This window comes from Rhincodon typus, chromosome 21 (genome assembly GCF_021869965.1).
Source record: "Rhincodon typus isolate 14 chromosome 21, sRhiTyp1.1, whole genome shotgun sequence".
Taxonomy (NCBI): domain Eukaryota; kingdom Metazoa; phylum Chordata; class Chondrichthyes; order Orectolobiformes; family Rhincodontidae; genus Rhincodon; species Rhincodon typus.
This window is the reverse complement of record NC_063352.1, coordinates 6,059,615-6,072,826: the sequence shown is the minus strand read 5'-3', so window position 1 is coordinate 6,072,826 and position 13,212 is coordinate 6,059,615. Positions and strand designations below refer to the sequence as shown.

The 13,212-nt window shown below is 40.5% G+C and overlaps 2 protein-coding genes across 2 annotated transcripts in view; both read left to right on the top strand.

Moving 5' to 3' along the window:
* The window catches only part of dcun1d3 (defective in cullin neddylation 1 domain containing 3), a 148,698-nt gene that overhangs the window by 5,761 nt on the left and 129,725 nt on the right, over positions 1–13,212 (top strand). The window lies entirely within an intron of this gene.
* Positions 1–13,212, top strand: part of LOC109935637 (dynein axonemal heavy chain 3) — a 214,009-nt gene that overhangs the window by 77,601 nt on the left and 123,196 nt on the right. The window contains exons 19-23 of the mRNA XM_048609665.1: positions 1,535–1,649; positions 2,072–2,270; positions 3,853–3,961; positions 8,003–8,116; positions 11,635–11,811. Coding sequence (XP_048465622.1) covers positions 1,535–1,649; positions 2,072–2,270; positions 3,853–3,961; positions 8,003–8,116; positions 11,635–11,811 — 714 coding nt within the window. The remainder of the gene's footprint in view (positions 1–1,534; positions 1,650–2,071; positions 2,271–3,852; positions 3,962–8,002; positions 8,117–11,634; positions 11,812–13,212) is intronic.

Sequence of the window (13,212 nt, the reverse complement as noted above, 5' to 3'; positions counted from 1 at the left end):
GCCAAGCAGCATCTATGATGCTGCTTGGCCTGCTGTGTTCATCCAGCCCTGCACCTTGTTGTCAAGTATAAGGCAAATAGGTTTAGTAACATTGAAGAAGTCTTGGAAATATGTGACTTGAATAAATTGACCTCTTATGAGAAAACCTAAAGCAGACACTTGATAGTGGTTTAAGTGAAAGATTTAAGAATGAACTAAATTACAAGTTCCTTTCCAAGTCACTCACTATCCTGACTTGGAAATACATCGCCGTTCCTTCACTGTCACTGGGTCAAAACCCTGGAATTCCCTCCCTAATAGCATTGTGGGTCAACACACAGCAGGTAGAATGAAACGGTTCAAGAAGGCAGCTCACCACCACCTTGTCAAGGGCAAGTAGGGATGGGCAAGAAATGCTGGCCAGCCAGCAATGCCTGCATCCCACGAAATAAATAGAAAAAAAAAATTCCTGATTTCCTTGCATAGAGACCAGAACTAGGGGCCATAACTAGAAGAGTGTCAATAAATCCGATCAAGAATTGAAGATAAATTTCATTACCCAAAGAGTGGAGAAGAATTTGGAAATCATTAGAAGGACTTTTTTTTTATTTATTCATTCATGGGATGTGGCCATTTCTGGCTAGGTCAGTATTTATTGCCTATCCCTAATTTCCCAGAGAGCAGTTAAGAGTCAACAACATTGCTGCGGGTCTGGAGTCACATGCCAGAATGGCAGTTTCCTTCCCTAAAGGACATTTGTGAACCAGATGGGTTTTATTATTGTGTTGGGGGGTGTGGGATAAAGCAGATTTTGAGGGGACAAAATGTAGGTACACACGAAGACTTAAAGGATATACTTTCAGGCAAGGACTCAGATTAGTAGGAAGGGATTTTGTGAACTATTTAACACTGGCCTCAACTTTGAGGGCTGGATGGGGGAGGCAACGGCCTCGTGGTTTTATTGTTGGACTGTTAACCCAAAGACCCAGATAATGTCCTGGTGGACCTGGGTTTGAATCCTGCCACAGGAGATGGTGGAATTTGAATTCAATAAAAATCTGGTCAGAAGTCAGATGACACCAGGTTATAGTCCAACAGGTTTATTTGAAATCACAGGCTTTTGAAGCATCACCCCTTTGTTAGGTGCAGGGACGACACTCCGAAAGTTTGTGATTTTAAACAAACCTGTTGGATTATAACCTGGTATTGTCTGACTTCTGACCTTGTCCACCCCCGTCCAACACTGGCGCCTCCACATCAATAAAGATCTGAAATTAAGAGTCTAATGATGACCATGAATCAATTGTCAGTAAAAACCCATCAGGTTCACTAATGTTCTTTAGGGACTCCAGATCCACAGCAATGTTGTTGACTCTTAATTACCATCTGGGCATTTAGGGATGGGCAATAAATGCTGCCCGGCTAGCAATACCCTCATCCCATGGGTGAATAAAGGAGAAAGAAGGTAGAACAAAACTAAATTTTGGCTTAAGTTGCTCAGTTGTTACACCAATTTGTTGAATCATTAACTCAACATTTACCTGTCATTTTGAAGGAATATCTAAAGAAAAGCAATGATCAAATCAATGAAATTGTGGAGCTAGTGCGTGGAAAGCTATCAAGTGGAGAACGCATGACCCTGGGAGCCCTGACGGTTATTGATGTGCATGGTAATTGCTGTAACTAATTACAGTCATGAGGGAATAATAGTAAGTGTTTGTTTCAACAATGTCGTATTGTCATTGAATAGCAGAATTATACATACGGAAGAGACTCTTCAGCCCACTGAGTCTGCCCCACATAAATACACTAATTCTACACTAGTCCCACTTTCCAGCTATGGGCCCATAGCCTTGAATTTTACGACACTTCAAGTGTTCATACATTTACTTTTTATAAGTTGTGAGGTTACCTGCCTCAACTACCCTCTCAGGCAGTGGAGGAGCACAATGGGGTGTGTGTTTACATCTATGTATGCCTCCCTATGAGGATAGATCCTTGTACCTTGGGAGAGAAAGAGAGGGAGAAAACAAGAGGAAAACTATATTTAAATGGTGCTCTACATATCCCATCGTGTGTTTCGTTTTTGCAGCCCGTGATGTGGTTTCTGAACTAGCAGATGCTAAGGTAGCAAGCCTCAATGATTTTATGTGGATTTCCCAGCTGAGGTACTACTGGGAAGAGAATGATGTTATTGTGCGAATGATCACCACTGTTCTGACCTATGGCTATGAATACCTGGGTAATTCTGCAAGACTCGTCATAACACCTCTCACTGATCGATGCTACAGGTACTAGATAGCCTACATTATTCTTCTGAAACAAATGAACTTTGCATTTTCAAGGAAGGAATTGTTGAATAGGTTTTTTTTTGGCATCATTGGGCAGAGAATAAATAGAAGTTAATTTATTGCATCTTCCCAAAGACTGCCATTGCAGGAAGATTTGCACCATTTATGGGGGATGGGGCTGGTTAGCTCAGTTGGCTGACCTGCAATGCAGAGTGACACCACCGGCACAAGTTCAATTCCTGTACTGGCTGAGATCACCAGGAAGGACCCACCTTCTTGACCTTGCTCCTCACCTGAAGTGTAGTGATCCTCAAGTCAAATCATCACCAGATGTCTCTCTCTCTCTCTCTAATGAGAAAGTGGTCCTCTGGAATTATGGTGGCTTTATTTACACCATATAGTGGTGTGCAGATTGAAAATTTAGATAATCTACCTATCTGTTTGCTTCTGTCCCTCAAACAAAAGGGCACTATGTTTTTCTTTTGTTTAAACTTTAGTTTGAAATTATTGAAATTATTAGTTTAACTAGTAACTAAAATACTTTGTTGTTAATGTTACAATCACCCTGTACCTCCTGTGAAGAAATGAAAGGAACATAGCCAAAGGAGATTAATGAACAGAAAATCCTGGCAAACAAAAGGACCATCTCAGAGAATCTTGTGGACTGGTGCTATTTAGTTATTAGTTTGAAATGATCCCTTTCAGGGATATTGAACTTTTCTAAAGTTCATGTAGTTTCTTAAAGGTGTGGCTGGGATTAAACTAAATGTTTATTTTTTATGTTGATTAAATTATAAGCCAAAGACGTCTGAGGATATTCTTCTTTAACAGAGTTCCTCAAGGCTGATTTTAAATCAACTTTGGCACCATTGTGGAATACAGGTCTCTTCCTGACAAACTAATGACTTTGGGATTTCTCAAATCAGTTCCTAATGAGCACCAAGTGCGTGATTCAAAGTTGTCAGCATTTGATAATATTTCCTTTGTAAGTTTCCTTTTGAGATTAAAGGCAAATTTACAGGGTGATTGATAATGCAGTGTCAATCCTGTTTTTTTCAATGCATGAGTACACATGTTATGTTATCACCAATGTTCCTTTTTATGCTGTGGAGTTTCCTCGAATGGCAACAGTTTCCGTACTTTTTCCATTTGAGGCAACGAAAAGTTCCTGGAAGAGGGTTTTCTATCACTGTGGCCAAGCAAAAAACAGTAATTGTTGGTCATGCACACCATCAGAACAAAGGAGCAACCTGTCATTTGCAGTTTGACAATTGGTAGCATAATCTTCTGCAAGTGACGTTCGTTCTAAGTAACACAGTATAAACAGGACGGATTTATTGTCAATGGAAATTGTTAAATTTGGTAGTATACATTTGTACAGGTGAATGAGCATCTTTTCTTTACAAGTCTTAATAACCATTTCTTTCTGCACTGCTACAGATTGAAGCATGTCAAACGTAAATATCATGCAAACTTACTGTAAATACTCAACATAGATAATTGAGAGAATCCATGAGATCCATGTATTGTTCTCTTAAAGTGCCTGATTATACATATAATATTTTTCTTGTGATGTATCTAGGACATTAATGGGAGCCTTAAAGTTAAATCTTGGTGGCGCACCAGAGGGACCTGCTGGTACTGGTAAAACAGAAACTACAAAGGATTTAGCAAAAGCTGTAGCCAAGCAGGTAACCATGATCACAGATGTTGCATGTGTGTTTGCTGCTCTTTGGTTTTATTTTGAGTAGTTTTTCTAGTAAAATGGAGCAATTTCCTCTCCTCATTTCATTGTTTACACAATACCCACATCCACAATTTTCCATTTCTGTTGATTTCGCTGTCCTTTCATTTTTATGTTTCAGATCATTAATGTTACAGCCACTTGTTGTGACCCACTTAGGAAAGCCCCACTACTCCCAGTTAATGATCCAGTCAAAGCTCATAAAGCCATCAATTTACAGTCAATGTTACAGAAAACACAGACCAAATACCTGTACTTAACAAGAACTATTATTTATTACAAATAAGTAAATTCCAGTCACAAGCAAACATGTAGTTCTACTGGATATACAGACAGACAAACACAGATAATCAAAAAATTGGTTTTATAGGCATAGGGGAACAAAACTGAGAATAGAAACCACAGATAAATGGCACCAGTCCACAAGATTCTCTGAAATACTTCTTTTATTTGCCAGGATTTCTGTTCATCAATCTCCTTTCTCTAGGTTCTTTTCAGTTCTTCACAGGAGGTACAGGGTGATTATAGCATTAACAACACAATGTATTTTAGTTACTAGTTAAAGGCAATAGCTTATAGCCAGTGGTGGGAGAACATTACTGACTTTCTTCAGGTGTCAGGAATTCATTCTGCAGAGAGAGAGAGAGAAAGAGACTACCTGGCCTTCCAACAGTCCAAAGGCTTCTGACTGTATCGTTAACTCCCACAAGCTGTTCAGCTGCCAAGAAACCAGTCAGAGAGCTTTTATCAGGCTGATGATTGTCAGGCTGACTGGTCACAATTGCACAAACCGATCAGCTACATGTTGCCAGCCAAATCTCACCACATGCACACAAACCCTGCAGCTTCCCACGCTGCTTGAACAAAGCAGCAGTGTTAACACCACACACATTGAATTTCAGTCACCTGATTTTAGAAGTGCAGCAATTCCTTCCACAAGCAAAAATACAGAGAATAAAATGATACGATATTTACAAAGTCTATATGCCGCTGCTTTCAGTATTTGACCATTCTGGCTGTGGCTTTGCCACTCACTGTATTGTACTTGTTTGTGTAATTTGGCAGTTGATGGCCTCTGCCTCAACCAGCCTGGTTGCTCTGTTAGTTTTTACACTTTCTACCAACCCTAATCTCATCCCTTAAGTGGGGAATTTCATTGTGACAAAGGATTTGGGCCCCACATCTCAGGAAAGACATACTGGCCCTGGAGCGGGTTCAGAGGACGGTCACGAGAATGGCCGCAGGAATGAGAAGCTCAATATATCAGGAACGTTTGAGGACTCTGGGTCTATACTCGATAGAGTTTAGAAGGATGAGGGGGATCTAATTGAAACTTACAGAATACTGAATGCTGGACAGAGTGGATGTTGGGAAGATGCTTCCATTGGGAGGAGAGACTAGGACCTGAGGGCACAGCCTTAGAGTAAAGGGAAGACCTTTTAGAACGGAGATAAGGAGAAACTTCTTCAGCCAGAGAGTGGTGAATCTATGGAATTCACTGCCACAGAAGGCTGTGGAGGCCAGGTCATTGAGTACATTTAAGACTGAGATAGATAGGTTCTTGATTGTCAAGAGGATCAAGGGTTATGAGGATAAAGCGGGAGAATGGGGTTGAGGAACTTATCAACCATGATTGAATGGCGGAGCAGACTCAATGGGCCGAATGGCCTAATTTCTGCTCCTATGTCTTATGTTCTTATGATTGGCAAACTTCACTTGAAGACTCAGCCACGTTAACACTCCCTGGATACTTATGTAGCTGAATTTTAAAGGAATGGTCACCCAAGTGGTGATTATTACTGAAAAGATTGTTCATATTGAGAATCTGCCAAATGAGTGAAATAACTTTCTTTTAAAGTTGATTTTCAGCAGTTGTACTGTTGTATGAGGATGGTTACTTTTAGTGTGGCAGGCAGAGGTGTATGGGATGTGATAGAAAATGCAACCCAGATGGGTATCACGAGCAAAACAAATTACAAAAGAGGTTTGTTTGGTCTTATAGCATATATTACAGACCAAAAAGGCCAGTATCTTTAAGATAATAACACAGCATCATGATATATGTTGTTCTTGTATAAAGTTACCTATCCTCTTTCATTCACTCTCTCTTCATCATGGAATCGGTGTAATGTATTCAGTCAGTCAGCTATGTGTATGTAATGTTCAGTAACATCAGTAAGCACAGAGCCCAAACTTTGCAGATCTGTGAATATCATAGCCATGTAAACAGTTAGAGTTGGAAATAAACTTCAAGATATCTATCTCAATAAGAACCCAAGATAGTGGTACATGTTGTGCGGATCAACACAGAAAACCATAAGGGCAGGGTTGTTTTTTTTAATGTAACATGTAACTTTAGTGATCTATGTTTTGAATGAAAACATGAGATAATTTTACTCTGGGCATGTAACTAGTTAGATCATCTATGATGATTCATCTCAAAATCAACAGAGAGAAAAGAAAAATCTTTGTCCAACTTTATTTTATTCAGTCATGGGATGCAGGCATTGCAGGTAAGCCAGCATTTATTGCTCATTTGTGGGATGAGTGTTCCAGTCAGCAGTGTCTTGATTTTAAAATTATTATCCCAGTTTTCAAAACCCTTGATGGCCACATTGCTCTTTGTCTCCGCAATCTTGCGAGTGCCACGAGGTTTGAAGATAAATGCACTCCTCCAAATCTGTTTTTTTTTGTGCATTCCCAATTATAATTGTTCCACCATTGGTGGCCATGCCTTCCTCCTGGGCTTCAAATTTCCGAGTCGACAGGGTTGAGGATATTTCTTCTAACAGAAGATTCCAGAACAAGGGGTCACTGTTTTAAAAATAAGATGTCGTCCATTCAGAATAGGGAGGGGGCAAATTTCTTTCTTTCAGAGGGTAACCAGTCTTTGGGACTCTCTTCCTGAAAAGGTGGTGTTAGCAGAAACCGTGAATATTTTAGAGGCAATGGTGGATTAATTCTTATGAGGCAAAGGATGAAAGCTCTTCAAGGCTTGGCAGGAATGTGGAATAATCAAATCAGCCATGAATTTATTAGATGATAGTGCAGTCTAGAGGACTGAATGACCCACTCCTGTTCCTTATTAAGATCTAAGTTCTGAGATTCTTTTGCCTTTCTTCTCTCAATTTCACCTTTAAGGCACATTTTATGTTAAAGAGGTTATATAAACGTATGTGTTGTTGTTCACTATTGAACAGCAGTCTGATGAAGCAGAAAGAACAAATGGAGGAGGTTGAATAGAAGGAAGATGATGCACTCTGGCTTATAACAGCCCAGGTGATGAGGACTAAACGTACCTTTATTTTCCATTTATTTTGCAATAAGACGATTGCTAATTTAGTGCAAGCTACAGGCTAATGAGAATCCCATGTAAACATATTGTACCAAAACAGGGCATCTCAAAGTGTGTCCCACAAGTTGGATTTCTTTCCTCATCCTTCAGCTCAAAATATTTGCAAATGGCTGGAAGTGTGAGGACAATTATAGGATGGTAAAAGTAAGCAAAAGAATTTAAGAATGTAATTTAAAAGAAAACTCAGAATAATTTACAGGATGAGACTCCACATTTCACTTGTACCCTTTCGGATCCTCAGAGGTCAGGTGACATTACAGGAATGTCAATCTTATCACCTCTTCATTAAATACGACACAATTTTCTCTAATAAAGTTTAACAATGCAAATATAACATCGTAGGGAAATAGATGGCAAGTGCTGCTAATGACTGAATGGTGTAAATTGTCTAATAATTTGTGGCAATCTGCAGTTAGTGCAGTATTGCTACTGCACCACTAATTACTGGGTTTTTCAAAGCAGTAACAACTGTGTCTGTGTATTTATCACACTGCTATTCACCCAGCAATTTCTGTGTCATTAATTTACCACTGATGTGCCATTTGTAATGGTCTTATTCACAAAACTGCCCTATGTTGGCTGTTGTTGTTCAGTTTAGAATTTGACTTCAGTCACTTTTCTGTGTCTTTACAGTGCGTGGTTTTCAACTGCTCTGATGGTCTGGACTACAAAGCCATGGGGAAATTTTTCAAGGGTCTTGCTCAGTCTGGGGCTTGGGCTTGCTTTGATGAGTTCAACCGAATAGAGGTAATTAAATAGATGAAGAAAGATAAAATCGTCGAATCATAGAATGTTACACTCCAGAAGGAGGCCATTCAGCCCATCATGTCTGTACCAGCACCTGAAAGAGCTACAAAGCTAGTCCCATTCTCCAGCCCTATCTCCATAGCCCTCTAACTTCATCACTTTCAAATATATATTCAGCTCTCTTTTGAAACCTCCTATGGAATCGTCCTCCACCACTCTCCCAGGCAGAGCATTCCAAATCCTAACAACTCTCTGAGTAAAGGAGTTTCTCCTCATCTCACTCCTAGCTGTCTTGCTGACAGTCTTGGAATTGTGACCCCTAGTTACTGACATACCAACTAATGGAAACAGAATACCCTTCTTTATCCTGTCAAAATTGTTCAGAATTTTGAAAGCCTCAATAATGTCATCTCTTAATCTTCTCTGCTCCAAGGACAATTAGCCTAATTTCTGTAATTTTTCCTTGTATCTAAAATCCCTCATTCCTAGTATCATTCCAGTAACTATCCTTTGAACTCTGTCCAGGGCTTTAACATCCTTTCTTAAATAAACTGCCCAGAACTGAACACAATACTCCAATGTGGTCTGATCAATGATTTGTAGAGGTGTAGCATCACTTCCTTGCTTTTATACTCTATGCCTCCATCTATAAACCCCCAATGATCCTATAATCCTTCTTCACAACCATTTCAACTTGCCTGGTCACCTTCAGAAAATTATGCATGTGAACCCCAAGGTCCTCTGCTCCTGTACTCCCCTTAAAGTTATACCATTCAGCCTGTATTGCCTCTCCATGTTTCTTCTAAAAGGCATTTCCTCACATTTCTTTGCATTGAAATTCATCTGCCAGGTGTCTGCCCATTTGGCCAACTTGTCAATGTCCCTCTGAAGTCACTCAACATCATCCTCACAATTCACTACTCTCCCTAGCTTAGTATCATTTGCAAATTTAGAGATTTTGCCTTCAACACCCATCTCCAAATCATTTATATGAATCAGAAAAAGCAGGTGTCCCAACAATGATCTTGGGGAACGCCATTTTCAACTCATCTCCTCTCTGAGGAAAGCCCAACTATACCCACCCACTGTTTCCACCTTTTATTTCTAATTTATACTGCCAAGGGCCCATCAATCCCAAGCATTTTTAATTTGCTAATCAACCTGTCATGTAACACTGTGTCAAATCCTTTCTGAAAGCCTAAATATACAATATCCACTGTCTGTGTCTCATTGTCAAATAACCCAACTGGATTTGTCAGACATAGCCTGCCCTTGACAAAGCGATGTTGTCTGCTTAGTATTCTTCTCTCAGTGTATTTTTATTTATATCCTGTATTATGGGTTCCATCAGTTTTCCCACTTCTGCTGTCAGGCCTGTAGTTCGTAAGTGGGGATGATATGGCTACAGAGGTTGAATTTGATTACTTTTCTTGCTTATTTAGATACAGATGGTGAAATTATCAATTGGGGTGGGGGAAAGGGAGCTTAAGCAGGGTGTGCAGCACTCTTTGAGAACTGCACTCAAACATCAGAGAGTGGATGGCACAAAGGTATTGTTACTGGACTGGTAATCAGAGACCCAGACTAATTGCATTGCCAATTATGTACAGGGTTATGGGGATGGGGTGGGTAAAAGGCATTGAAGTGTTTGATCACCCATGATTGTATTGAATGGTGGGGTGGGCTCAATGGGCTGAATGACCTACTCCTGTTCTTAATGCTTTGGGAACATGGGTTCAGATAACACCACGATAGCTGGGGAACTTAAATTCAATGAATAAAGTTTGGAAATCTCAGTAATGGTGGCTATGGTTGATTGTTGCCATTATTGATTGTCAGAAAAACCCATCTGGTTCACTGACGTCCTTTAGGGGAGGAAATTGTCATCTTTACCTGGTTTGACCTACATGTGACTCCAGATCCAGGAGTTGGTGCATAGTTCAGGGAGTGACAATCACTCTCCAGAATATTGACCCAGTTAATGGGTGTTGTCCATCATGAACCAGTCCTTGCTGGTTTTCATACATCTTCCAGTGGACATCACAGGAGAGCAATCTGGAGCAGAAGCTCTCGATTGTGTTCTTTCACCCCCTCACTAACTTGGACACGTTGAGGTCATTTTCTGTGCTCCCACTACAATGAGATCATTGAACTTCCCTCTAACAGGATTTTGATGGTTTTTAGCAGGGACAATATAATGCACTTGATGTCTGTACCTGTGTTCACCTTTTCCAGTGTGAAGACCAAAGAGAAGTATTCATTCAACGTTCTTCCAATATCCTGCAGCTTCGCATACAGGTTGCCCCCTTGGACCCTAATGGGCCAAGCTAAATCCCTGGTTAACCTCTACACTTTAATATGTTGATAAAATATCTTAGGATTGTCCCTAATCCTGTTTGCAAGTCCCTTTTTATGCCCCTTTTTGCTCTTTGAAATGCTTTCTTAAGTTTCCTCCTGCACTTCCTCTATTCTTCCAGGACCACAGCTGAATTGCTCCCTTTGGACTTGCGAAAAGCCCTACTCCTCTTCCTCATCCAGTCCTGAATTGTCCTAGACATCTAGAGTTCTCTGAACTTACTGCTCCTACATTTCCCTTTAAAGGTTATTTGTTGGGGCTGTACTCTCCCCATCTTCTTTTTGAATACCTCCCCATTGCTCCACTGTAGACTTACCCACAAGGAGTGGTTCCCAGTCTACTGTGGCCAGATCCTGATTTACTTTAATAAAATCTTTCTTCCCCCAATCCAAAGCCATTTTTTTCAGGCCATCTTTTCCCTTGTCTAGAACAAATGTGAACGATACCAAGTTGCGGTCACTATCGCCTAAATGTTTTCCCCACTGCCACATCGAACGCATGTCCAGCTTCTTTCCCGAGAACCAGATCCAGCACTGCACCATCCCTTGTTGGGCCTTCTACATATTGATACAAGAAAAAAGCTCCCCTAGATGTATTTCAAGAAATTTGTCCCCTCTAAACCTTTAACACCGTGACCAGCCTAATTTATATTGGGAAAGTTGAAATCCAGTGGTGTAATTACCTCATTATTGCTCTTACACGTCTCTGTGAACTGTCTACATATTTGCTCCTCTGTTTCCCGCTGACTCTTTGGGGGCCTATAATACACTCCCAGTAACGTAGCTGCCCCCGTAACATTCCTAAGTTCTGCCCACAAAGCCTTGTTTGAGGACCTTTCCAAGATATCATCTCTCCTTATTGCAGTAATTGACTCCTTAATTAATGGTGTTACACCACCACCTTTTCTACACCTTCCTCTGTCTCACCTAAAGATCCTATACACCAAAACATTAAGTTGCCAGTCCAGCCCTTCCTCAATCATGTTTCTGTGATGGCAACAATATCATAGTCCCATGTGTTAATCCAGGCTTTTAACTCATTAGTCTTACCTATTACACTCCTAGCATTAAAAGTAAAGACCATCCAGCCTTGCCCTAGTCTCTTGACACTCAACATAGCTGAATTCGCTCTGACTTGCTTCCTTTGTTGCTTTCATCCCTAGGTGGAAGTGCTTTCTGTAGTTGCACAACAGATTCTCAGTATCCAACAAGCAATTATACGTCATCTCAAAACATTTCACTTTGAGGGAACAGAGCTTTCTCTCAATCCAACCTGCTCAGTCTTCATTACCATGAACCCTGGGTATGCAGGACGAGCTGAACTTCCTGACAACCTTAAGGTAAAACTCAAACAGTCCTTTCTGATTTTATGGTGCATTACAATTTGGAAATAATTCTAGTCACTAACTTATGGTAGTAATGGTATAAATGGTAGTACTTAGCAGACATAAAAACAAACTGAATAGGCACATTTAAAAGGCACTTTTTTATATTCACCTGTGTGATGTAATTGGTTGACCAGCATTTATTGCCCATCCCTAGTTGCCCTTGAGAAGGCAATGGGGAGCTTCCTTCTTGAACCACTGCAGTTGATGTGCTGTAGTTAGATCCACACTGCCGCTTATAAATGTTACGCCATGGAAGTTTATTTTCTAACTATATTTTTCACAAAAATGTGCTCCTAATTGTTTGAGTACTGGAAATAAATATTTTGAGTTCTGCTTTTTTTGTAGTGATTGTAATGAGGTCAGCCAAGTGGACCTTATAGAATATGAGTTCCCTAACTGGGGCTGCTAATCTGATCCAATCAGGGAGCCCTGGCTGACAGATATAAACAGGAGTGTCAGAGATTCTGTTCACTCTGAGAGCTGGCTCTGAGGAAGCCAGACCAGTGTCAACTACTATGCACGTGTGAATAAAGGGTGACTTGGTGATGGGATACGGGTTTCTGTAGAGTTATTTCACTTTTATTGAAATAAGCGCTGCATATTTGAAAATTATTTTCCTTCTTCCTTCTCCTTTCTTCCAAAAGAAAGATTATTCTCCATAATGTTATACAAATTAGTGCCAGACCGTTAGGAGAGGCGCCGGGAAGTACTTCTATGCATAGAGAGTGGCAGAGGTTTGAGACTCTTTACCACAAGCTGTAGTTGGTGCTAGATGAATTGTAAATCTGAGATGGACAAACTTTTTTTTAGTGAAGTTGCTAAGGGATATGGGCCAAAGCCAGGCATATGGAGTTAGGTCATAGATCAGCCATGATCTCATTGAATGGCAAAACAGACTCAAGGGGCTGAATGGCCTACTCCTGTGCCAACGTTCCTAAAGGTGAGGATCAATGCTAGGAACCTTCATAGAGATCTTTCCAGCTGATTTTGGAATTGGAATTTCCAATTCCAAAATCCAGCAGTGTGACATGAAGTGACGTGGAATGGAGAGAAATGCATTTTCAGTTAATGGTAGGATTTATACTCTTACTTCACTGTCATTGATAGGAGGTCTTGTGGTGCAGTGGGTAGCATCCCTTTCTCTGAGTGAGGCCCTCTCCAGGACTTACTGGCCAAAGAGAATATGAAAGAGCAGGTACAATGCTAAAGGGGATGCAGGAGCAGTGGAAAATGGGTGTACATGTGCTCAGACAAATAAAAGTAGCTGGACAATTGGAAAGAATAGTAAAAAAAATTGTGAAGAAAAACAAAGTTGCTGGAAAAGCTCAGCAGGTCTGGCAGCATCTGTGAAGG